The 27,237-nt window shown below is 37.8% G+C and overlaps 1 protein-coding gene across 1 annotated transcript in view; it reads right to left on the bottom strand.

Annotated features, from left to right (window-relative positions):
- Nucleotides 1–2,899: 2,899 nt before the first annotated feature.
- Nucleotides 2,900–27,237, bottom strand: part of LOC126284717 (5-phosphohydroxy-L-lysine phospho-lyase-like) — a 115,007-nt gene continuing 90,669 nt past the window's right edge. Inside the window, exons 7-9 of the mRNA XM_049983854.1 lie at nucleotides 15,937–16,181; nucleotides 3,697–3,847; nucleotides 2,900–3,578 (exon numbers count right to left, since the gene is read on the bottom strand). Of these exons, the coding sequence (XP_049839811.1) occupies nucleotides 3,447–3,578; nucleotides 3,697–3,847; nucleotides 15,937–16,181 (528 nt within the window). The 3' untranslated portion in view covers nucleotides 2,900–3,446. The remainder of the gene's footprint in view (nucleotides 3,579–3,696; nucleotides 3,848–15,936; nucleotides 16,182–27,237) is intronic.

The following is a 27,237-nucleotide window of genomic DNA, read 5'->3' as shown; positions in this document are numbered from 1 at the left end:
CCTTCATTGCTTTCTCAATATACAGATTGAATAACATTGGGAGAGGCTACAACCCTGTCTCACTCCCTTCCCAACCACTGCTTCCCTTTCATGCCCCTCAACTGTTATATCTGCCATTTGGTTTCTATACAAATTGTAAATAGCTTTTCGCTTCCTATATTTTACCTCTGCCACCTTCAGAATTTGAAAGAGAGTATTCCAGTCAACATTGTCAAAAGCTTTCTCTAAGTCTACAAATGCTAGTAATGTATGTTTGTCTTTCGTTAATTTATAAGTCATAGGGTCAGTAATGCTTCACGTGTTCCAATATTTCTATGGAATCCAAAGTGATCTTCCCCAAGGTTGGCTTCTACCAGTTTTTCCATTCGTTTGTAAATAATTTGTGTTAATATTTTGCAGCCGTGACTTATTAAACTGATAGTTCGGTAATTTTCACATCTGTCAACACCTGCTTTCTTTGGGATTGGAATTATTATATTCTTCTTGAAGTCTGACGGTATTTCACCTATCTCGTACATCTTGCTCACCAGATGGTAGAGTTTTGTCAGAACTGGCTCTCCCAAGGCAGTCAGTAGTTATATTGGAATGTTGTCAACTCCTGGGGCTTGTTTCAACTCAGGTCTTTCAGTGCTCTGTCAAACTCTTTACACAGTATCGTATCTCCCATTTCATCTTCATCTACATCCTCTTCCATTTCCATAATATTGTCCTCAAGTACATCGCTCTTGTATAAACCCTCTATATACTCCTTCCACCTTTCTGCTATCCCTTCTTTGCTTACATCTGGGTTTCCATCTGAGGTCTTGATATTCATACAAGTGGTTCTCTTCTCTCCAAAGGTCTCTTTAATTTTCCTGCAGGCAGCATCTATCTTACCCCTAGTGAGATAAGCCTCTACATCCTTACATTTGTCCTCTACCCATCCCTGCTTAGCCATTTTGCACTTCCTGTCGATCTCATTTTTGAGACGTTAGTATTCCTTTTTGCCTGCTTCATTTACTGCATTTTTATATTTTCTCCTTTCATCAGTTAAATTCAATATTTCTTCTGTTACCCAAGGATTTCTAATAGTCCTAGTCTTTTTACCTACTTGATCCTCTGCTGCCTTCACTACTTTATTCCTCAAAGCTACCCATTCTTCTTCTAATGTATTTCTTTCCCCCATTCCTGCCATTTATTCCCTTGCACCCTCCCTGAAACTCTGTACTACCTCTGGTTTAGTCAGTTTATGTCCTACAATTTAAAACCTGGTTCCTAAATCTCTGTCTTACCATTATATAATCTATCTGAAATCTGTCAGTATCTCCAGGCTTTTTCCATGTATACAACCTTCTTTTATGATTCTTGAACCAAGTGTTACCTATGATTAAGTTGTGCTCTGTGCAAAATTCTACCAGGCGGCTTCCTCTTTCATTTCTTAGCCCCAATCCATATTCACCTACTACGTTTCCTTCTCTCCGTTTTCCTACTACCAAGTTCCATCACCCATGACTATTAAACTTTCATCTCCCTTCACTATCTGAATAATTTCTTTTAGTTCATCATACATTTCTTCAATTTCTTCGTCATTTGCAGACCTAGATGGCATATAAACTTACTACTGTAGTAGGTGTCGGCTTCGGGTCTATATTGGCCACAATAATGCATTCACTATGCTGTTTGTAGTAGCTTACCCCACATTCCTATTTTTTTTATTCATTATTAAACCTACTCCTGCATGACCCCTATTTGACTTTGTATTTATAACCCTGTATTAACCTGACAAAAAGTCTTGTTCCTCCTGCCACTGAACTTCACTAATTCCCACTATATCTAACTTTAAACTATCCATTTCCCTTTTTTAAATTTTCTAACCTACCTGCCCGATTAAGGGATCTGACTTTCCACACTCCGATCTGTAGAATGCCAGTTTTCTTTCTGCTGATCACATCCTCTTGAGTAGTCCCCGCCAGGAGATCCAAATGGGGGACTATTTTACCTCTGGAATATTTTCCCAAGAGGACACCATCATCATTTAACCATACAGTAAAGCTGCATGCCCTCGGGGAAAACTACGGCTGTAGTTTGCTTTCAGCCATTCGCAGTACCATCACAGCAAGGCTGTTTTGGTTAGTGTTACAAGGCCAGATCAGTCAATCATCCAGACTGTTACTCCTGCAACTACTGTAAAGGCTGCTGCCCCTCTTCAGGAACCACACGTTTGTCTGGCCTCTCAACAGATACTCCTCCGTTGTGGTTACTCCTACGGTACGGCTATCTGTATCGCTGAGGCACGCAGGACTCCCCACCAATGGCAAGGTCCATGGTTCATGGGAGGGGGGGGGGGGCTAATAACATATTAGTCTACTTTTTCACAAAACTTTCATTTGAACTCTAAGGTATTTTCATCAATTCCCACTGAGATGGAAGTGGGACATAAGTTATCCCCATTTAGAACTCTAACAGATGGAACCAATAGATTTTACATTTACCTCACAACCTACCGAAATATTACCAAATTCTGCAGTCACAAATGGGGCACTGCACCTTTTGCTATTTGTTAATGGAACCATACTGTCAAGGAAAAAGTAAGTAAAGGTCCTATTAACTCAAAGGTTGGCTTGCAGATCACAATGCTTTACTAGGCACTGCCCTATTGGAAGTGATATTCATTTCTCTTTATAAATGCTGTACACAGACAATTATAACTACAGCTTAAACTAGACTCTGAATGACACTACATTTTCCACATTTATGAGTAACTGTCAGACATGAAAGAAAGGAAGAGCATTAGGAAAAATCCTAGGGTCACCAGTAACTGAACCCTGGATCTTTGTTTGGTGGTCTGGAAACCACTAAGCATAAATATATAAAAGATTGAAACCACTGATGGAATGGTATGTGCGATGCAATACTCTGATTTAATATGAGAACACTCTTTATTCAATAATGTTCAGTTATTGTAACTATAAAACTAGTTATACAGGACATTTTGTTCTCATCCATACACATCTGTCAGTCATCTTTCACTCTCTCTGAATAACAGGGAACTGGACATATGTTCTCAATAGAATGGGATCACAGATATAAATAACATCTTCAATTTTAGCACCATATTTTATGGGTATAGTCTGGGATGAAATTGAAGTTTCTTATGATGTTTCAGGAATTATGGGTTGATACAAAAATATAGCTGCAGTCACACTTCTCAAATGGAGAACATTCTGAAAACAACATTAACAGGTAATACATATATGTGCAGAAACATAAAATCTTGCAAAATGATTACACAAGCAACGACACACTATATACATTTTGTTAACATTACAGTATATGCAGATTTGTTAATGTGTGGCACATCAATTATTTTAATTAGCACCATGGAATTGCAGCAGCATATACTTTATATAACATATCACATAATCTGACCAACAGCAATCATCAGCAGCATATATATTTCTCTCTCTTCACGTCTTGATGATATTTTCTGCTTTCTCCCCATCCAGCTTCATTTTTTTCTCATTTGGGGAACTATTGTAAGCAGGATCTTCACGTATCTTTCTGATTTCTGGAGAAACAGATCGATTCTCCTCCACCATCTGCAAATTATGATAATGCAGAGTTGAAAGCTATTGACATTTCGACATATTTAAGCATGACATATCAAAACTGAGCCATTACAATTGTAATTTAAAGTAACAACACAGTGACACTTACATCTTCATCATCATTCAGTTCACTCAGAACCTCATCCAGTATTCTGGCCACATGATCAGCATTTTTCTGGCTGAAGACCATTGGCGGCTTGAACTTCAACACATTTCTGTCAGGACCATCTGCACTTAGGAGCACACATTCTTCTTTCAGCCTATATAAAAACAATTTAGGATTAGAAATAGACAGATAAATTTGGGACATCAGATAATAAGGAGATAAACTGAAGTTACAAATTTCAGTTAATTAGTTACTTTCATGTTCCATGGATCATATTGCACGGCAAATCGTCATGGTGTGGAACGAGTCATTTTAAATTCATATCGCAAATTAATTTGTACATTTATTTTTACTCTAAACATCACACCCCCCTCCACACCCACCCTTGAGTTAGCAATTCCTACCCACAACCTTTTACATATTACAAATATAGCAGTTCTTCTATGGGGTAGAAGGAGTTGTCATGGAGAAACTTTTCAATTTGTTTTTAAATTTTACCTTGCTGACTGTTAGACATTTTATATCACTGGGTAAGTGGTCAAAAATTTTTGTTGCAGTGTTGTGCACCCTTTCTGTGCTAAAGACCACCTTTATATTGAGTAATAAATATCAATTTTTCTTCTAGTGTTGTTATTATGTACCTCATTGTTCCTTTTGAACTGTAGTGGATTATTTACAACAATCTTCATGAGGGAATAAGTATACTGTGAAGCAGCAGTCAGAATGCCCAACTCCTTAAACAGATTTCTACAAGATTATTGGAGGTGAGCACTTTCTTAAAGATGAGTTACCCCAGAACATTATTCCATATGACATTACTGAATGAAAATAAGAAAAATATGTCAACTTATTGATTTCTCTCTCCCCAAAATTCGCTATGATTTTAAGTGCAAATGTGGCTGAACTAAGTTATTTTATGTGATATGTGGTTTATTCATCTCATTACGTATAATTTTCAAATCATTTGATTTGATGTACAGGAATAGGAGTTCCAACATGTGTTTTTTCCAATTTAAATTCTTATCAATATGGACAACTAAGAATTTTGAAGCTTCCACCCCATGTATTATTTCATCACCATGTGTTACACTTATCACTGGTGCAGTACCGCTAGAGGTGCAGAACTGAATATGATGTGTCTTTGTGAAATTTAGGGCAAGACCATTAGCAGAAAAACAGTCAATGATATCGCTGTGAACTTTGTTTACCATTTCTTCCATTTCTATATGTATACTGGAAGTGAATACAATACTGGTGTAATCTGCAAAAAGAACTAATTCTGCTTGTTGCACATTAGACAGTAGAGATTTTACATATGTGAGAAACGGTAGTGGGCCTAAAAGTGAGCCTTGAGGAACCCCATAAGTGATTTCTCCCCAGTCAGAATTGAATGATGACTGTTATCATTAATTAAGGACAGAAACTGAATCTGTTTGATTCACATTGCTGTTAGTGAAGTCTTAATTTCCCATTAGAGATAAAAAAGTATCAGTTTTGTTATTAAATAAATAGCTGTAAATGGCACATATTCAGGAATGGGTTTTTCTGGACTCATATGAAGCTAGTGCTTAATAGGTAATTAATTAATATGGCAATGGAAAACTGCAGATGGAACAAAAATATTGTACAAATAAAGTTGGCTGGCCACACTTACCTCCAGGAGGTAAAATTCTTTGTACTGCCTATAAAAGTACAAGAAGGTAACCTAGCTTTCAGAACTAGTAGTTCCTTCGTTGAGGAGAAAGGAGGAATATGTTGGATGAGTTCATTGAGAAGCACTATGGCAACGTCTGTCCAGAAATGATGAAGTTGGAGTGAGAAGTATAGGTGGATTAAGAGGAAGAGAAATAAAATTAATAGCAGAGTTACAAACTGGGAGGAAACAAAGATTGAGTAGGGTGGAGGTGGGGGAGGGAGCTAAAGCAGGAAGGGGGGAGAATTAAGATAAAAAAAATAAAAGGCAAGTGAGAAAACAATAAAATGAGACACCAAAAAAATAGAATAACAGCAATGAAAAAGAAGGTATGGAGAACAGCATGATTGTATGTTGTTGGAAGTTATGTAAAGAAGAGTATCCAGATGTGAAGATATACGCTGTAAGTGTAATATAAAGTAGAATGTAGGTTTGAAAACTGAATTGCTCTATTTCACTTGCCATTTATGTGCTTATCTACTGCTCAGTGAGTAGTTGTCTTTCATGATAGCATTGCAAATTATAAATGATAATGTAAATTTGAGTATGGAAACAACATTCAAAAATTAGGTCAGGTGTCTACTCAAATCATGAATGATGGTGGATACTGCATACATGTACTTAAAGATTACATGCACTCACCCACCCACACACACACACACACACACACACACACACACACACACACCTGTGCATCCACATAAAATGACTGTCACATAGGGGAGCATTTGGATGCCAAAATGCAATTCTTATGCTTGAGTTTTTCAGTATTTATGTGCAAGTCTCCAGGAGCTGTAACAAAGAATAAGGAGAAGTGGAATATCAAGATTGGGATCTGAAGGGGTACAACGAAAAATATTAGGCACACAAGATTTTTTTTTTAACAAAGACAAATTAAAAAGTAAGCCAAAATAAAAATGAATTGGGTGAGAACATGTGAATGAATGATACAAAGAAACACTTGTTTTAATACAGTATACTGAAAATATAAGAGATGGAATAAAAGGGAAGAAATTACCATAACTTTTAAATATTCGACTTCAAACTGTTGTGTTAAATGTACTGTCTACCTAACTTAAAAAGGAATTAGCATTTGGGGAAAGCTATATACCTCTGCTTGCCTAACAGCTAATAAATATCTGCTGGACAGATTACTCAGTAACTGTAGGGGTTATTTCTAAGTCAAGCACTGTTTGCCAGTAGCCATGTATTCTGGCTGACAGTCTTGCTGGCAGACAAGCAAAAGCACAAGCCTGGACAGTAATAGCAACAGAGCTGGCAAACAATGTGACTGCTGCCTTGTATTTCTTTATAACCAACTGCGCTGATGTCGAGGGGTGCAAAAAAGGTGTGGTTGTTAGACTGGTTGGATGAGTTTTTAAATCTGCAATATTACAAAACTACGGTTCGATCAAAGGAAATCTAACGATGTGAAATTACTAAGTCACAACAGAACAATTACAGAAAAGTTCCATAAAATAATGGAGGAGATGCTGCATTTCTTGGGTGACACGAGATTGTTAGTGCAGCAGAAATGAACAAAGGATTGGGAGAATTTCCAATATTTTATCTGAGAGTGTAACAGAGATACTTAGTCCACAATGATATCCAAGTTGAGAATAGTATTGTCTTGAGTTCTGTGGACAGTTAATGCCGTGTTAATCTGTAAACATGATGTTATTGTATATGTAGCATGTAAATTCACAAAAAAAACAGCAACAGAACACTGTACTTGTATCATACGTGTTTACTCTACCATTATTATAAAATAATTATTTTTGCCAACAGAGACTGCATGAAAGAAGATCAGTTTCAAGGTGTAATAATCTGCAGACAAAGATATCAGGAGAAAACAGATCTTGGAGGTATTTTATATGCACACCCATACTTCAGAAGCCATCTTGCAGTGTATAACAGAGTGTACTTGTATTAACACTATCATTTTCCCCATTTTTTGTTCCATTTATGGATGGTGTGTGGGAGGAACCAGTGACAGTAAGCTCTGACTTCACTGTTGTGTTCGTTTTATGAGATATATGTAGCATACAGGGTGTCCACAAAGTGCCACTACCATTTCAAAAAATCATAACTTGGAAACCATTAGGGACAGACATCCGCAGTTTGTTGTTAAATTTTAGCAGCTCTCAAAGTTTTTTTTTTCCTTTGTCTTTTGTTGCAAATTTGTCTCTGAGTGTATCAAAATAGAGACATACCAGCAGAAGGTGTAATATGTCATATGGTATGCAGAATCCAAATATATGACCACAGTACTGCAGAGATATCAACAACAATATGGAAGGGCAACAATGGTAAAAATGGTCATAATAAGATGGTTCAAAAACTTCAAAGAGACAGGCAGTGTCAAAGACCTTCCTTGAAGTGGATGCCCCTGTGCCTTGAGCATGTGTCGCAGAGTGCAAGCTGTATTTCAACACAAGCCCCGAAGTCAGTTGTCACGCATCATGTGAACTGAAGGAACCAAGACCAGTTGCGCATTAAGTGTTAAGTATTTTGTCGACAAAGTTCAAATGTCCAATCATTGCAGTCTGATGTCTCTCCTTTGCAGTTTGCAATTACATGTTCCATGCTGGCCTCAGTATGACATTCCACACTTTTGGTCATGTGGATTGCCACAACAGTAGGATTTAAGGCTCTGACAATCCAGACAACACAAGTGAAAAAATCAATAATAGCACAAACCTCAATGTTTGATGTGGCTTAATGCACAATAGGGCGATAGACCAATTTTTCCCTGCAGAGAAAGCCATAATGAGATATGTTTATATGGACATGCTCGAACAGTTACTGCTCCCACAGACTGAAAAGCTGCATCTGTCCATCAGATCTATGGTGCACCCATAGATTGGAGTATGAAGATGTGTGATGCACTTAATGAGACGTTTCCTGAGAAGTGGATGTATTATGATGATCCCATTGCATGCCCCCACAGTCTCCTGATGTCACACCATTAGACTTCTTTTTGTGAAGTTGTGTTAAGAATCACTGTAAAAAAACACCAGTCAATGACATTGCTACCATTTATGCGTGAATCAGTGAAACAATCAGAAATGTTGATGCTGCAACAATGACCCATTCATGGGCAGAGCTCAAATATCACCTTGATGTTCAGTGAGTGAGCAGTAGACCACACATTGAAATATTGGCATAACAGAAAAAAACTTTGAGGGCTGGTAAATGTTTTATAACAAACCATGATGCTCTGTCTCTAATAGTTTCTAAACTCTGATTTTTTTTTTTTTTTTGAAATGTTAGTGTGATCTTATGACCCCTGTCAGAATTAGGTGTATTGATAAGGTAAGGAGTGAGGAGGTTCTGTGCAGAATTGGAGAGGAGAGGAAAATGTGGAATGCACTGACAAGGAGAAAGGACAGGATGATAGGACATCTGTTAAGGCATCAGGGAATCACTTCCATGGTACTAGAGGGAGCTGCAGAGGGTAAAAACTGTAGAGAAAGACAGAGATTGGAATACATCCAGCAAATAACTGAAGATGTAGGTTGCAAGTGCTACTCTAAGATGAAGAGGTTGGCATAGGAGAGAAATAATGGTGGGTCGCTTCAAACCAGTCAGAAGACTGATGACCTAGAGTTTTAATAGCAATCATTTCTGTTAGGTGCAATGCCACCTGCCACTGGAGTTTGGTGAACATCTCTGTAGTGCTTGTATTAATCCTATCAGCCAACTGTTCCAGACTGATGAGCTATATGCAAGATTCAGTCAAACAAGTGTCGTTAAGCCACTTCTTTGTGGCTAGTTTAATTTCCTTAGGACTGTATAAATAAATCTGCCTTGTATCTGCTTATCCTACAAATAATTTTATATGGTCACTCAACTTAAGGTCATTTAACAAAGTCACTCCTAGTTATCTTACAACTGTTGCTGTTCCCAGTCATTTATCACCAGTACTATAATTCAACAGTAATTAGTCTTTCTGCCTATTTGTATTCAATGCAACAGAACAGAAATGAGTCTTTCTGCTTATTTGTACTCAATGCAAAACATTAATTAATGCTGATGGCCAACAGTCAATCTATGCACCAAGGTTTTCCTGCATTTTGCTACTGTTTCCTGACATTTCAACTTTTCTGTGTACAACTGCCTCATTTATAAGCAGTCTAATAGAGCTTTCAATGCCATCCCATTGATCATATTTATGTTTTGTGAACATTGTTAGAATTGAACTTCAGCATTTTGTGGACAGAGTAGATTCAGTGCTGTTGGTTATAAGAAAAATATATATTTCAGCATTACAGTTGATTATATGGCTAGCAGTTTTGAAGACCATGATATTGGTATTGATGGTCTCTGCTTGTAAAGGCAACTTCATGGTGGTTAAGTTCATTATCCCTATACAATTGTGCTAACTTGTGGGAGCTTGAGACAGTAGGATGTAATGAATAGCAGGTGATGGTAGGATACAGCCAATATGAGAAGAAAAGAAGACTTCAATAAAAAAAAGTCCCCCTTGTGGAAATATAACCATAGGGGGAGTCTCACATTCTTGATGCATGTTTAACACAGGTCAACTGTGGCAAAATTATTGCAACAGACTACCAGAAACCTTAAAAGTATTGAAACCAGATGCTGTCATAAAATTTTGTTACAGGTTTCTAGTCATGAATGATGTCATTTTCAACAGTAGAAACATGGCTGTCCCTGTGAATTATCTGCAGAGCAATATCAAAGTTGATATTACAAAAACCTAGCTACCAATTAGCATGGTAAGTCTTTCAATCAATCAATCAATCAATCTCTCTCTTTATTCATCCATTAACAATAGACATTTTATGGATGTAGTCAATTACAAAACAGTTTCTTATATTTAATTTGTTTCAAAAACTTCGATAATAAATAGAAATATAAATAATATTACTTTTCCATATTCAGATATTCTTCAATATTAAAAACTATGTGTTAGTAAAAATTATTTAAGACCAACCTTGAATTTATGAAATTATTTAATTTTCTTTATTGTAGAAGGCAATGCACTAAAAAGCATTCCAAGCTGGTAGTTTACACTTTTTTTGGTAGAGTGCTCCTTTGTGTGTGTGTATGTGAAAATCATCCCTGTTCCTTGTTTCATGGTTATAAATCTGAGTATTTAATGTTGAAAATTCCTGGTGAGTTTTCAGAAAGCATACACATTCATAGATGTCATTATTTTAAATTCTTTAAATATTTCCCTGTATGACAGTCTTCATTATTCTAATAGCCCTTTTTTTGAAGTTTGAAAGCTTGTTTTGCCATACCTGTATTTGCCCAGAAGATGACACCATATCTAAGCAAACTGTTCACGTAAGCGTAATAGGCACACAGCAATGATTCAGTGATGCAACATTCCCGAAGCATTCTTATCACATAGCAGCATTTACTTAATCCTTTACTCAAAACTTCTAGATGCTTTTCCCATATTAAGTGCTCATCCACCCATATACTGAGGAATTTTGTGTATGGATCTTGTGCAATAACAGTTTCCTAACTCAGTTTTTACTCTTCTTCTAGCTTTACTTTTAATATTACTGAAATTTATCAATACCATTTTATCCATATTTATGATCAAAGCATTATCGCTGAACCATTTTTCTGTCTCATTTATTGCCCTAGAGACACTCTGCTGTAGATTATCCTCAGTGTATCCTTTTATAAAAATGCTAGTGTCATCAGAGAACATCACCATTTCTGCAACTGTCAGATGGTTTGGCAAATCGTTTATGTACACCAAGAACAACAGAGGGCCTAACATGGAACCCTGGGGCACTCCATAGCTAGTTTTTTAGAAATCTGAAAGATACTCTTTGCCTTCATGACATATTTGAACTTTCTGTTGTCTATCAGAGAGATAAGACTTGAACCATTTGAAGGCAAGTCCCCGGACCCCGTAAAATTCTAGCTTCATAAGCAATAAGTCATGGCTGATTAAATTAAATGCTTTAGATAAATCTAAGAATATCCTGCACCTTAATTTGTTCTTGTCCAAAGCATTTAGAAACATTTTCATGAATTGGAAGACTGCTGTTTCCGTGGATCTGTACATTCTAAACCAATGTTGAGCATTAGCCAGTATTTTATTTTTATTCAGGAAGTCAGCAAGCCATTCATACATTACTCTTTCAATTACTTTAGAGAAACCTGACAATAATGACACTGGCCTATAATTACTTATGTGAGCTGCACTATCCTTTTTGTGAAGCGGCTTTATTATGGAGAGTTTTAGTTTTGATGGGAACACCCCTGTCCTGAAGGAAGTATTAATAATGTCAGCTAGGTGAGTATCTATACTGGTAGAACTATATTTGATTTCCTTGTCTGGAATTCTTTCAATACCATAAGACATTTTATTTTTTATTTTATTAATAGCATTTGTAACTTCACATTCTGTTACTGGGTACAGAAACATTGTCTTTTCACAAGTTGGTGCTTTTATGCTTTTGTTGTTTGAATTGCACAGACTTTTAATTAGGTTTGGTGCTATGTTCACATAATGTCCATTGAATATATTGGCTACCTGTTGAGCATCTTCTATCACTTTGCCCTCACTTTTACTTTTGAAATTATGGGTCTTGGTTTTACTTTTTCCCATGCTATTGTTTATAACCTTCCAGATCGATTTTGATTTATTGCTTCCCTTATTAATGTATGATTCATTGCTTAGCCTTTTTGCTGCCTGTAAACTTTCCTATAGACCTTTCTATAATTCCTATAGTATGGTTTATTGTTGTATTTATTTTTGCATGTTTGCATAGGTTTCTAAGGGTGTTTGCTGATTTTTTGATCCCTTGTCTTACCCATGTGTTTGTCTTCTGACTTTAATTCTTTTTAACAAACAGGAATGTTACATCCTAGCAATATTTATAATCAGTGAGAAAACTGTCATACATTTTGTCTGCATCATCACTTTTTTCTAAGCCCCACTGCACCGTTTTTAGCATACTATTAAATACCCTTATGTTGTTTGCCTTCATAAGTCTTCTTTGTACATATTTTTCAGTGACTGTGCATTTATTATTGTTCTCATTCCTTATCATCAATTTTAAAAGCCATACTGTCGGAAAAGCCACACTCTGTTACTTCAACATTGTACTCACAGCTTTGTTTGTTGGTAAATATCTGATCAAGTGTTGTTTCAGACCCATCCCCATATCTGGTAATTTCCAGCATCGTAGGCTGCATGTTGTATGTGTTAAACAAATTTAATAATTGAATATAATAGAGGGAAACATTCCACATGGGAAAAATATATCTAAAAACAAAGATGCTGTAACTTACCAAATGAAAGTGTTGGTATGTTGATAGAGACGAAAAACACACAAACACACACACAAATTTCAAGCTTTCACAACCCACAGTTGCTTCATCAGGAAAGAGGGAAGGAGAGGGAAAGAAGAAAGGATGTGGTTTTTAAGGGAAAGGGTAAGGAGTCATTCCAATACTGGGAGCGACAAGACTTACCTTAGAGGGGGGAAAGGACGGGTATACACTCGCACACAACACACACACACACATATCCATACGTACATATACAGACACAGGCAGACATATGTAAAGACAAATAACTCATTGTCTTTTGCTTCATTTTCTGTCATCTACTGCCAGGTTTGGCATATTCACTGTGGGCCAACATTGCTTTGCATGCCACTTTTTGTGTAGAGCATTAGTGTCTCATTTGCATACACTGTTTAAGCCTTTGTTATTGTATATTTTGTTATAGGGTCTGATCTCTGTGTGAATGGATATGCAGTTCTTATTATATATTTCCTGTGTCTTTCCATATGCTCACTACATTTTTTGTACTCAAGTCTTCAGTGAGCTCTCTGCTCTTGTAGATTCGAAGGTTTCACTCAGAATTTTGCCATATTTTGTGTTTATTTTTGTATGTTTAATTTTAAGCAGAAAATTCAGACTCTTAGAAAGAGATTTGCAGGCCAAATTTTGTGTGTATTCTTTTAGTATTTCTCTTTGTTTGGTTGCTGTTGGTTCTATACCTTGAAGTATGACTAGATCACCATCTTACGATTGTCCTAGACATATTGGTTTCCAATGCCCTTGGATTTTCAGTTCTTTTTCCCATTGTCTCATTATTCTGTCCAGGACTAGGCTGAACAATTGTGGAGATAATCCTTTGTCTGTGTGTTGATCATGAAGGGATCATAGATTTCACTCATGAATTTAACTTTTGATGTTGTGTCAGGCAGTGTCTGAACAAGACCTGTTGGTCAAAGAAATCATATGCCTTCTTGAAATCTATGAAGGTGCAAATGATTGGAGCATACCTGATGGCATTTATTTTAGAATTGTTTTAGATTAAATATGTGTTCTCTGCATAAATGACAACAGCAGAAACCTGCCTGGTATTCACCAGTTTTGTGTTCTAATTGTTCCTGTGTTCTCTTCAGTAAACATGGTGAAGGAATTTTGTAGATCACTTGTAGCAGGGATATTCCTCAGTAGCTGTTAACATTCAACCTTACATCAGTATAACACATCACTTATAGATTAGGTCTTAAGCCTGTTCCAACTGGCCAACTGATGCCTACAGGGCAGTACAAGGAGTGATCTGTGATTGTGAGACATGCAATCAGTATGTTTCCAATCTCTCTAACTGTTATTGCTAGTAGAGGAATCCTGTGATATTGCTGTTTCTTTATTCACAACTCCTCATTTGGCCTCATGTAGCTGAGTGGACCTTGTTCCAGACCTCCCTACCTTATCAAAAAGTTGAGGAGGTACCAGCAATCAAACACGGATCCTCAACAAATATAGCAATGTTATCCAGTTGGTAATGGAAGTAGCCACCCCCAAAAATAAGTAAAACAAGTAAATAATTAGAGTTGCATTTCTCTGTGACAGGCACTGTGGCCATCAGAGTGTATTAGTGTTATTCATGATTAGTGTTCTTACCAATCCTGGTAGGGTATATAAGGTACATCAAAATCATCAGATGTTGAGTGATTACTATGAATGAGACAGAGATGCTGCACACTCCAGTGATATCAACACTTGACAGAGTTTGAGTGGGACTCCATTTCACCATTTGGTCGAGTCAGGCAATATCCAAGTTTGTAGAGCATTTGGGTGTGACAATGACCTGATGTTGCACTGCATGGGAATGTGAGGTCAGGCATATGCATCACTGGGGTTCTGGTTGACCACATTTGACCTATGCAAGGTGGGATTACAAAATGCATGGTGTGAAATACAGTGATCCCACCTGAATTAACACCTGTGTGTAGTCTGCCACTAACACCGCAAAGCAAGTGGGTGTTTTCTGAGTGGTGCCATGACCAAGAAGTATGGACTGCTGCTGCATGCCATCGCAGTGTGTTTAGTGGTGAATTGTGGTTCTGCTTTATATCAGTGACCATTGTTGGCAAGTATGGTGGTAACCTGCGGAGAGGTACCATTCTTCCAATGCTTTGGAGAGGCAGAGTTATTTTACTCTTAGTATCATAGTGTCAGGAGCCTTTGGGTATGACTTCAAGTCACCACAGGTAGTGATTTAGGGAACACTGATCAAACAACGGTACATCATGGACATCCTTCCTCTTTATGTGCTTCCTGACATATGTCAGTATCTGGAACTATTTACAACAGGGAAACCCTCACCCACACATGACATGAGTCTCTATGAACTGTTTGCATGATGCTGAGGTACTTTCATGGCCAGAAGGATTCACTGATCTGTGCCCAGTAGAACATGTGTGTGACCAGTCTGGATGCTAACTCTACGTATCAGTGCCAGTATCCTGATATATTGGCAGTGACTCTTTCACTATGACTTTCAATCACAGGAAGTAGCCACTCCTTTCAGCAGTGTGCAGGAGAACTTCTGTAAAGTCTGGAAGGTATCAGATGAAGTAATAACAGAAGTAAGACTGTGAGGGCAGGACATGAGGCATACTTGGGTCCCAGGTTCAGGCCTGAGGCAACATTCATTCTGCACTATATTATTTCTATTGTGTCTGATGTCTGGCTAAAGCTCAATATATTTCCTACAGGTAGGTTGTATAAACTGTGAGCATCACTAGTCTGCACAGTTCCGGATCCACTTCTGTACATACAGAGCTTTCCAACATCAATATTCATTGCATAGTATTACCTCTGACTTTAAATTATGTATATGTATGCAGCTACTCCCCTTTTCCTTTTACTAGAAGTATTCAAAACTGCTCATGGTGTAATGAAATAAAGTTTGTTTGACACATGTCACTGGTTATTTTCACGTCAATGAAGTCTCTGTTTTAGTTTCTCCATGAAACATAAATAATGCCATTTAAGAGCTTTAAACTCTATTCAGGACAGGCTTGAACCCTTTCCCTTCCTTCCTACACATTATCACACACAGGAGTACAAACATGATACAACACATAAAAATGCTCATCACACTCAATCACAATACACAGATTAATAGTTGACAACTACACAGAGGAAAGGAGAAGGCTCAGTATCAGTGTTTCATTGTACAGTAAAATGGATACAGGTCCCACCTAGTGCCCAAAATGATAAAAGAGACTTTCTTGTGAGCTTCTGACCTGGATATAACATGCTGTGCCTCTGCTGTGGCTGGTTCCCTGGTCTCGCGGTCCCTGACCAGCTCGACTCCCACAAAGAGGCCGACGCCACGCACGTCCCCAATGATGTGATGCTTGTTGGCCAGCTGCCGCATCAGGTTCAGCAGGTGGTTCCCCACCCTGGTTGCATGCTCGCGGAGGTTCTCACGCTCCAGAACATCCATCACAGCATTGGCGACTGCACATGACACTGGATTGCCACCGTACTGCAAAAAGTGATAACTTAATGTATTTTGAGTAAAACTTTCCATTCTTATGGGGCCTAGTAGATAAATATGTGTCAAAAAATGATTTTTTAAATTTTGGTTGTAAGGAATTCTGTGTAGTCTTCTGAACAAGAAAAAATTCACTTTGAGGAAGCTGTATCAAACTAAGCCCCAAAATTAGAGGAATTTAAAAGTGTCTGCACACATGATGATGTCCCTCTGTCAGTCAGACACCTCTGTTAAAAACGTGTTTGTTTCTTATGACTATTTAGTCTGTGATATCGTAGTGGCACAAAATTATTAGAGAAGTAATTACATGGTAGGACTCAAAACCCAAATGAGAGTTTTAACAACTGTACATGTGTATGAATACTAAAACCTGTTGTGAAGGAATAAATACTTTGAAACTAGCTGTGCTGGATGTTCTGCTATGTTTCAGTGAAAAAAATTAGGGTTATTGAATTGATGGGAATGCCTGACGGACTAAATATGAAAAGAACTTCAATTGCCATTGACCACAGGAGATTCTTCAAAGCAGAGAACTCAGTGTTGGTAGCCACCAGTGAAGCAGGAAAAAGAAGACATCTGAAAAAGAAATGGGAGGAGGAACAGCACCAGTAACAAGATGAATATGGACCTGGGATGGGGATGCATTAGTGTTATGCAGGGTAGGTAGAGAAACAAGCACTGAATTTCCTAGAAGTTCACTTTTTTTTATTTTCAGGTAGACATTAGTTAGAAACTATTAAAGAAAGGGGGCTGAAATTTTATATACTGTCTTAAAATATATTTAACTAGAAAGTATATTATTCTTATCACTTAAATTTGAAAATTAAAGAATTTTAAAGACAAACTATGAGTTAATTACAAATATTTTTGATAATCACTGTTAAAAAAATTTTTGGACTGTAATTTATGACAGCACCATCTCTTTAAATATCTTCTTTAAAAAAATAATGTAAAAAACATCCAGAAACATCAAGCTTTTAATTTGTTTTTATTTTGAGATATGAGCATCTATGCTGTACATAAGTAATTAATATGCTTTATTTCATTTACAACACAAAATACAATCGAGAAAAAAGTGAGAGATCCAAAGCTGTTGTTCATACATCAGGTGCTTCCCAAAAGATCTGTTGAAACATGATAAGCATTACATGGGTTTACAACTCTTGTTCTTTCAGCTGCACTATTTAGAAAACTGACAAATTTTTGAAGATTTCTCTTTTTGTTGATGAACCAGACCCCTTAAGAATGCTGGTACCAAAAATTGGCCAGAAAATGCTAAACTAAAATTTGATTGTTACATATTGTAAATGAGGTCACACCACTATATATGAAAAACCTCCATCGATGGCAGTTTCCAGTATGTCAGGAAATCACACTGAAGACAACACTGGCAGCCAATCTGTGCAGGCACTAGTTGATTCTTAGAGGTCTTTCCTATGATATCAGATGCTGTCACCATCTAAGGAAGATTATGTTCAAGATACAACGACCATTGTGCTGGAGGTTGCAAATGGAAAATATGTGTAGCCGACAGGACCTGTGTTGTGAGAATAATTGTCAATTACAGAACACATCCCTGTAAATTGGTGGATTTTATTAGAATGCAGCTAGTATAGTCCTTGTATGGGGCTTCTTGTTGGCTTCATAAGCAATGATGGACTGTAAAGATTTGAACTTCAGATTGGTAAAGTTCATGCAACAATTGCTTTAGAGGATTTTCTATCACTGAAGACACACTTATTCCACGATCATTAAAAACACTGATTCCATTGAATAGTCTGTCCACTTAGTTAAACTGCCAGGTGCAAAGAGGTACTCAGCTTCACAAAAAAGACCTATTTTCCAGCAATGATCATAATCATCACAAGTCAACAAGGAGAGCTCTGGATTAACAGCTGTCACTAACACTGATTACTCATATTTATGGAAATGAGTGTAGGGGTAGCCTACCCAATTCAGGAAAGTCAGCTCAGACCATCATTGGAGAATCAAGTTTCTCTACTGTTACTGATGACTTACCAGAAGAATTTACTGTCCTGCCGCCAGTAGTAGCTGGCTAGACTGAGGAACAGTTGCATTCAGATCCAGAGTGGATCAGCACTGGAGAGTTATCCCCCTCCTTTGGTCAACAACCCCCTCCCTCCTCCCCACGGCCAAAGCACCCCACCCCCCCTCCTGCCCCCACATGTCAGTGGTCATACAGGGAATTTACAACTGAAAGGTGGAGAATTCAAAACGAAATGGAGAAGAAGCTGTGAGATGATATCATTCAGTCACAAGTTCTTCTCCTGTGGTTCTCATGAAAGATAGTGCTTGGCATTTCTGTGTTGATTTACATCAGGGGCACAGAATAGCCAAGAAGGATGTATAAACATTACTATAAATTGATGACACCTTAGAATGTTTGACAGAAGAGAAGTATTTCTCCACAACAAATATCCAGGCTGGCCACAGGCAGATTAAGATTCATGCGCTCACTGGGAAAAGACTGCTTCCCTAAGACCTGATAGCCTTTCAGAGTTATGCCATCTGATGTGTGCAGCACTCCAGCCACCTCAGCACATAATGAAAAATTTTCTTCAGTATCTTAAAAGGACAAAATATTATTGTTACCTAGACTACATTGTTTGGTATTTTCTCAAAGACATTTCAGAAACAACTAATCCACTTGTCAGCTGTACTGAAGTGTGCCCATGATGCAGGTCTTTGTCTTGCAATGGTTCTGCTATATTGGACAATATTTTTTCCTAAAGTTATCAAATATAGTGTAATACTGTTGATGGAACAAAGATGGATGTGTGATGTCACAATTAACCTAAGACTAAGACTAAAAATGGTAGTGTGGAATATTTGTTGTTGAACCCACATTACCTTCTTGATCACTATTCCACGTACTATGTATCCTCACTTTGTGTTTTATGTATTCTTCCAGTAAATTAATAAAGTGTATTTTATTGTGGTTTGACATTCCTACAGGTGGTGACATGGCAGATGACAAACACATCAAACCTGATGATATTCCCATTCACACCACCTCATCAAGACAGTCATTTGGTTATACGGAGGAAGTGACAACCATTCCACCAGTCGCAGTATGTTTTGGACAGGTGCCAGGTACTTTGTGTGATTTGCAGCTGCATCACATCTTCCACAGTGGTAGAAAAATCCATCACTCCACTATACATCCCACAACAACCAGACCTATGGTTTCAGCTTCTGGAAGTTTCATTTGACACCTATGGTATTATTGATGAGAACCTAAAATTCACTCTAATGTTCAATAGTTTAGACACTCAAACCTTACTGCTATTGGCTGACATTGTACATAACACACCATTGGTGTGCAAATACATGCACCTTAAGGACAATGTGCTTCATCAAATGCATAAACTGACAGAACTTTGAACGCAGCAAGTTTTGGCAAGCAAATTTATCAGTCAGAAATCACCTTCTGCATTCTGCTGTAATCTTTGATCCCACGTGACAGAATCTGAAGTGTCTGAGGCAATGCTCAACAAGTAGTAGTTTAACCACTCACCTTTTGCAGTGAAAATTGCTGCAGTTTCATGTAACACCACCAATTTACACTCACAGTTACTTATTGTTGACAAGATATGTGTTGTTATGTGATAGCTGAGGTAGGGCCCCATGAATAAGGTGTGACGTTGCAAGTGTAATTATGGTGCACACCTCTAGAGGTGAGTGGTCTCCACTGCCAGAACAAGAAGAATTACACTGCAACATCAGTACTGTCCTATGAAAATTCTGTGAAGTTTCAGTGGGTCCCTGCAGCCCTAAGCCTGCCTGACAGTAGAGTGCTAGCTGTGATGTCAGTTAGCTCTTAAAACTGTTGGGACCACTCCTGATTTGGACAGGTCATTAGAAAATGCAGCCCTCTGTGTAATGGCCGACAAGAAGGTGTAGGCACAACCAGTTGCTCTAATGTAGAATACCTACACTCCACCGTCACAGCAACTAAAGGATCTTCCATTTCATGTGATATGGTGTTTGCTCACGACAATCTTTCTCAAGAAAGCAAATCCCTTCATGCTATCAGAAATGTGGCTCTTCTGCACTTGTCAGCTCAACAATTCAAAGGTCACAATGTTGATACATCACATACTTATATGTCAAGCTGCATTTCCTGAAGAATTTAATTGACTGGGCATTGGATGTCAATTTTCTGCCAGCTAAACTTGAAGAATGATCTTTTGTTGCCTCTTGGCTCATTGCCATGAACAATTCTAAGATACCTACTTTTGGCTAGTGCAGCAAGGTGCTGAGTTTTGATTTCACAATGAAATTACGGTGGACCTTCGTGATTTCCGATGTGACCAAACTCTTCATAGAATGGATTTTCTGCACCATTTTTCACTTTAATGTGTCGATACAGAAGGGTCACCTCCATACAGATGTTGAGATAGTTTACAGACGTACAAGATGTTCAAGCATTCCTCCCAAAATAAAAAAAATGCCACTGTTTCAGATGTGGAAGCCTACGTATTCAGCTGTCAAGACAGAAGCATCACTGAAAGATGAATTTTGTATCATACTGAACACTGGCAACAAGTTGCTCAGGAAGATGATGGGCTTACAGGAAGTGACAACAGATGTAGTTAAGACAATGAACTGTTAAGCACTTCAATTGCCATACACACCACTATCATAATGACAGTTAAAACTAAACTACAGAATTTAAAAGATGACATCACATCTCGCTGACTCTGGCCAAGATAAAACAGCTCCTGGCACCTCTCACTGGGATGCTACAAAACACATGCCTTAACATTCCTATTGCATTGGTACCACTGACTGCTTTTAAATCCTCCAAGTTGGTATCTGGAAAGTGTATCAAAGTGAAGAAAAGAAAGAGAAAGTAAAGGATTATTGTAAATTTCAAATGTCCCCTACACATCACTCCTCTGTATGGTTACTGGCATCCTTGAGGGCCTATCATACTGTGTATATGCTGACATCTCCAGGCTGTTATCCTATTTGACACCAGCAATAGGACTACCCAGCTCCATGCCTTCCCTTCTTATCAAAACAACACACGGATGGCAAATCCAGCCACATTTCAATCAAATGTTTGCTCTAGACAGACGATACTGTGGGTCACGCTACTCACTGTCGCTCGATGCCTGCATCAACTGACACAACCACCTACGAGGTTACACCTTTGCCAGACCAGCCTGAACGGCATGAAGACTGGCAGGAGCTTATGGCAGGACTACTCATTCATCCCAGGAACTCCCCTTCCTAGGAGGAAGCTACTCGCCAAAAAGCAGCAGAAAAACACACTTATAAAAGGTATTACAATTTGTGAGCTTTCAGAGCCAGTGGCTCCTTCTGGCAGAAGGGTTGAGGGAGGAAGGAAGCAGGGTGAATGAAAAGGACTGGTGAGGTTTAGGAAAAGAGATAGAGATCGGAAAAGTCACCCAGAACCCCAGGTCTGGGGAGGCTTACCAAACAGGATGAGAAGGAAGAACACTAAAATTGTCATTTGTCAGGCAGTTACTGCTTTTTGATTTGTTGATGGTCATTATCAAAACAGTTTTTTCACAGATATAAGTTGACATCAAAGAGGCCAGCATATTTTAATGCATTATTCACCTATAACTTATAATTTGTTTCTACTGACACAGTAGCAGAAATTTAATAATTTGTTTCATCGAATTTAATTCTCTGTTTGTCATAGTTTAGCATGTCAGTGAGTTCCAGCTGCACTACTTCTTGTGCTTTTCCAGGCAAAATGTCAAAAGGTTTGTTAAATAAATGTATCAATAGCAAATCCAGGATGGAATGTAACAAGGCCAATGGCCAAAAGCTTTAATTGTGAAAGTCTTTTTGTTGTGCCTATGTGTGACTCAGCATCTCTACTACAAATCAGTGAAACTATTTAATTGCATATACTTTTAAAGCAGCCTTTCAACTTATTTGGCATTTTCTTGTAATCATGAAAATGAACATAATTGCCCAACTTCAGATGTGTTTGAAACACTCAAAATATGTAATAGGATCATAAAGCTGAGTAATCAATTGATTTTTGCCTTGAAGCCACTTATTCGACATATTTAAACGATTTGTAATGTTAGAATTGCTAAGTCACATAAACAGTCCATATTTTTTAATTCCTCCATCATGAACCATTGACCTTGCCGTTGGCGGGGAGGCTTGCGTGCCTCAGCGATACAGATAGCCGAACTGTAGGTGCAACCACAACAGAGGGGTATCTGTTGAGAGGCCAGACAAACGTGTGGTTCCTGAAGAGGGGCAACAGTCTGGATGATTGACTGATCTGGCCTTGTAACGCTAGCCAAAACAGCCTTGCTGTGCTGGTACTGTGAACGGCTGAAAGCAAACTACAGCCGTAATTTTCCCCGAGGCCATGCAGCTTTACTGTATGGTTAAATGATGATGGTGTTCTCTTGGGAAAATATTCCAGAGGTAAAATAGTCCCCCATTTGGATCTCCAGGCGGGGCCTACTCAAGAGGATGTCGTGATCAGCAGAAAGAAAACTGGCGTTCTACAGATCGGAGCGTGAAATGTCAGATCCCTTAATTGGGCAGGTAAGTTAGAAAATTTAAAAAGGGAAATGGATAGCTTAAAGTTAGATATAGTCAGAATTATTGAAGTTCGGTGGCAGAAGGAACAAGACTTTTTGTCCGGTTAATACAGGGTTATAAATAAAAAATCAAATAGGGGTAATGCAGGAGTCAGTTTAATAATGAATAAAAAAATAGGAGTGCGGGTAAGCTACTACAAACAGCATAGTGAACGAATTATTGTGACCAAGATAGATATGAAGCCCACGCCTACCACAGTAGTACAAGTTTATATGCCAACTAGCTCTGCAGATGACAAAGAAATTGAGGAAATGTATGATGAAATAAAAGAAATTATTCAGATAGTGAAGGGAGACGAAAATTTAATAGTCATGGGTGACTTGAATTCATCAGTAGGAAAAGGGAGAGAAGAAAACTTAGTAGGTGAATATGGATTGCGGGTAAGAAATGAAAGAGGAAGCCGCCTGGAAGAATTTTGCACAGAGCACAACTTAATCATAGCTAATACTTGTTTCAAGAATCATAAAAGAAGATTGTATACATTGAAGAAGCCTGGAGATACTAAAAGGTATCAGATAGATTATGTAAAGGTAAGACAGAGATGTAGGAGCCAGGTTTTAAATTGTAAGACATTTCCAGGGGCAGATGTGGACTCTGACCACAATCTATTGGTTATGAACTGTAGATTAAAACTGAAGAAACTGCTAAAAGGTGGGATTTTAAGGAGATGGGACCTGGATAAACTGAAAGAACCAGAGGTTGTAGAGAGTTTCAGGGAGAGCATATGGGAACAATTGACAAGAATGGGGGAAAGAAATACAGTAGAAGAAGAATGGGTAGCTTTGAGGAATGAAATAGTAAAGGCAGAAGAGTATCAAATAGGTAAAAAGTCGAGGGCTAGTAGAAATTCTTGGGTGACAGAAGAGATACTGAATTTAATTGATGAAAGGAGAAAATATAAAAATTCAGTAAATGAAGCAGGCAAAAAGGAATGCAAACGTCTCAAAAATGAGATCGACATGAAGTGCAAAATGGCTAAGCAGGGATGGCTAGAGGACAAATGTAAGGATGTAGAGGCTTATCTCACTAGGGGTAAGATAGATACTGCCTACAGGAAAATTAAAGAGACCTTTGGAGAAAAGGGAACCACCTGTATGAATATCAAAAGCTCAGATGGAAACCCTGTTCTAAGCAAAGAAGGGAAAGCAGAAAGGTGGAAGGAGTATATGAGAACAATATTTTGGAAATGGAAGTGGATGTAGATGAAGATGAAATCGGAGATACGATACTGCGTGAAGAGTTTGACAGAGCCTGAAAAACCTGAGTTGAAACAAAGCCCTGGGAGTAGACAACATTCCATTAGAACTACTGACAGCCTTGGGAGAGCCAGTCCTGACAAAACGCTACCATCTGGTGAGCAAGATGTATGAGACAGGAGAAATTCCCTCAGACTTCAAGAAGAATACAATAATTCCAATCCCAAAGATAGCATGTGTTGACAGATGTGAAAATCTGTTTAATGAACTATCAGTTTAATAAGTCACAGCTGCAAAATACTAATGGGAATTCTTTACAGACAAATGGAAAAACTGGTGGAAGCTGACCTCGGGGAGGATCAGTTTGAATTGTGTAGAAATGTTGGAACACGTGAGGCAATACTGACCCTACGACTTAGAAGCTAGATAAAGGAAAGGCAAACCTACATTTCTAGCATTTGTAGACTTAGAGAATGCTTTTGACAATGTTGACTGGATTACTCTCTTTCAAATTTTGGAGGTGGCAGATTAAAATACAGGGAGCGAAAGGCTATTTACAATTTGTACAGAAACCAGATGGCAATTATAAGAGTCGAGGGGTATGAAAGGGAAGCAGTGGTTGGGAAGGGAGTGAGACAGGATGGTAGCCTCTCCCCAATGTTATTCAATTTCTATACTGAGCAAGCAGTGAAGCAAATAAAAGAAAAATTTGGAGTAGGTATTAAAATCCATGGAGAAGAAATAAAAACTTTGAGGTTTGCCGAAGACATTGTAATTCTGTCGGAGACAGAAAAGTACTTGGAAGAGCAGCTGAATGGAATGGACAGGGTCTTGAAAGGACGATGTAAGATGAACATCAACAAAAGCAAAATGAGGATAATGGAATGTAGTCAAATTAAGTCGGGTGATGCTGAGGGAATTATATTAGACAATGAGACACTTAAAGTAGTAAAGGAGTTTTGCTATTTTGTGAGCAAAATAACATGATGGTCGAAGTAGACTGGCAAGGAAAGTATTTCTGAGGAAGAGAAATTTGTTAACATTGAATTTAAGCGTCTGGAAGTCGTTTCTGAAAATATTTGTATGGAGTGTATGGAAGTGAAACATGGACGATAAATAGTTTGGACATGATGAGAATAGAAGCTTTTGAAATGTGGTGCTACAGAAGAATGCTGAAGATTAGATGGGTAGATCGCGTATCTAATGAGGAAGTATTGAATAGGATTGGGGAGAAGAGGAGTTTGTGGCACAACTTGACTAGAAGAATGGATCGGTTGGTAGGACATATTATGAGGCATCAAGAGATCACCAGTTTAGTATTGGAGGGCAGCATGGAGGGTAAAAATCGTAGACGGATACACTAAACAGATTCAGAAGAATGTATGTTGCAGTAGGTACTGGGAGATGAAGAAGCTTGCACAGGATAGAGTAGCATGGAGAGCTGCATGAAATCAGTCACAGGACTGAAGACCACAACAACAACAACAGAAACAACAATAAAATTTTTTAGTTCAGAGATATTTTTCTTTTTTGTCATGAAAATTTTTCTTTCATCAGTTGAATTAAAAAATCAAACCAGAATTTTACCACAAATTAGCCGTATTATTTCTCTATAAGAAATGAAGACACCATATTTGCTGCTGTCAGTGTCTCTAAGATAAGTTAAACTGCCTGTGACAGACCATGAGATTTTATGAAATCAATTGTTGAAAGCACAACTTTCATGAGATATTCTGAACCTATTTGCTTCGGGCACAAAGTCTCCTGGTGGATTATACAGTGTAATTAATTGTATAAAATCATCACCATACTCCCCTAAATGCTGTTTTAATAATGACACCAGTTCAAAATTAATTCCTACCATACAAGGTGCTTCACCAATAATAATGCCTGCTAACTTAGTCGTGCTGAACACTGTTCCAAGGCTGCAGTGAACATATCACCACCCCTAATTTGCCCTGACAATGAACTCATTTAAATCAATTCATTACATACTTCAAGTCTGTGTGTTATCCCATGTTCAAATACTAACATCTGGGTTGTGGAGGTGATGTCATTTGATTTGTCAGTAGCCTGAAAAATAACAAATTTTCTTTGAGCAAGTTTTTGTTTGACAAATGTTATTTACCATCATTGCAATAACTCTCCTTTGCAGAGTCATCCAATTTAACTGAACTTTCTTGAAATATTTAACTGATTTCAGCCAAATGCTTTTAGCACCAATCTTGAATAAATTTTTGACAAGATCTCCATCTGTTAATGGCTGGCAACTTTTTGCTATAAACTGAGATATTTCAAAATTTATTTATGTTGCAGTTTCTGAGTCTTTAACAGATTCTCTGAGTATTGCATGCTGACATATAAAATCTCATTTCAAGGAAGAAATTTTATGTCATATAGTTCTTCTGGCAATTCAGAATGCAGACTCTCATATTGTCTCCTTAATTTGTAATGTAATGAATGAAAAATCTGTAATCCAGCAGGCAGGGATAATGCTGACTCTTTCCTCCCCTCCCTTCTGCTTCCTTCCTAGAGCATCTCTCACTATTTGCCAAAACACTTTTCATAGTCTTCCAGCAGCTGCTTCAAGCAAGATTTGCTTCTCCATACTTTCTTAACTCTGTACAAAATCCTACCAATAAACAACCATCTGTCCATCCACATAAATAGCCATTGCCAAACTGTAGCTAACCAAATAAAACTGTGCTCTAATTAAAAATGAATAAGCTTTTCTTGTGTTTAGGCTACTCCAGCAATTTCAGAAACTTCTATTTTCCTTTCATTTCCTATCTCTCCCATTCTCTTAAACAAAATGCAGAAGTTCTGAAAGCTTGTAAATAACAGTAACTTATTTCCTTTTGCATATTTAATTGTTGTCATTTGCTCAGATAGTGCTAGTATTTGTTTCTTCATTTTAAAACTGAAGTAATATTGAAATGTTCAAAAAGTGATAAACATCTCACTAAAGAAGTACAGAATTAATCCTATGATAGTCATGTAAACTGAAGAAACGAATAAAATTTGAGCTACAGCCAGGACTCGAACACAGGCCTCCTTGCTTGCGGTGGTGTAATGGCCAGCATTTCTGCCTAGTAGAGCCTCGGCCACAGCACAAATTTTCACTCATTTCTTCAGCCTCCATCATTATCATAGATAAAGATGAGACTTAAATGTCACAGGGAAAACTTGATTATAATTAATCCTGTGGAAAAGAAATGATGTCC

This window comes from Schistocerca gregaria, chromosome 1 (assembly GCF_023897955.1).
Source record: "Schistocerca gregaria isolate iqSchGreg1 chromosome 1, iqSchGreg1.2, whole genome shotgun sequence".
In the NCBI taxonomy this organism is placed as follows: domain Eukaryota; kingdom Metazoa; phylum Arthropoda; class Insecta; order Orthoptera; family Acrididae; genus Schistocerca; species Schistocerca gregaria.
This window is presented reverse-complemented; position numbering and strand designations above follow the sequence as displayed.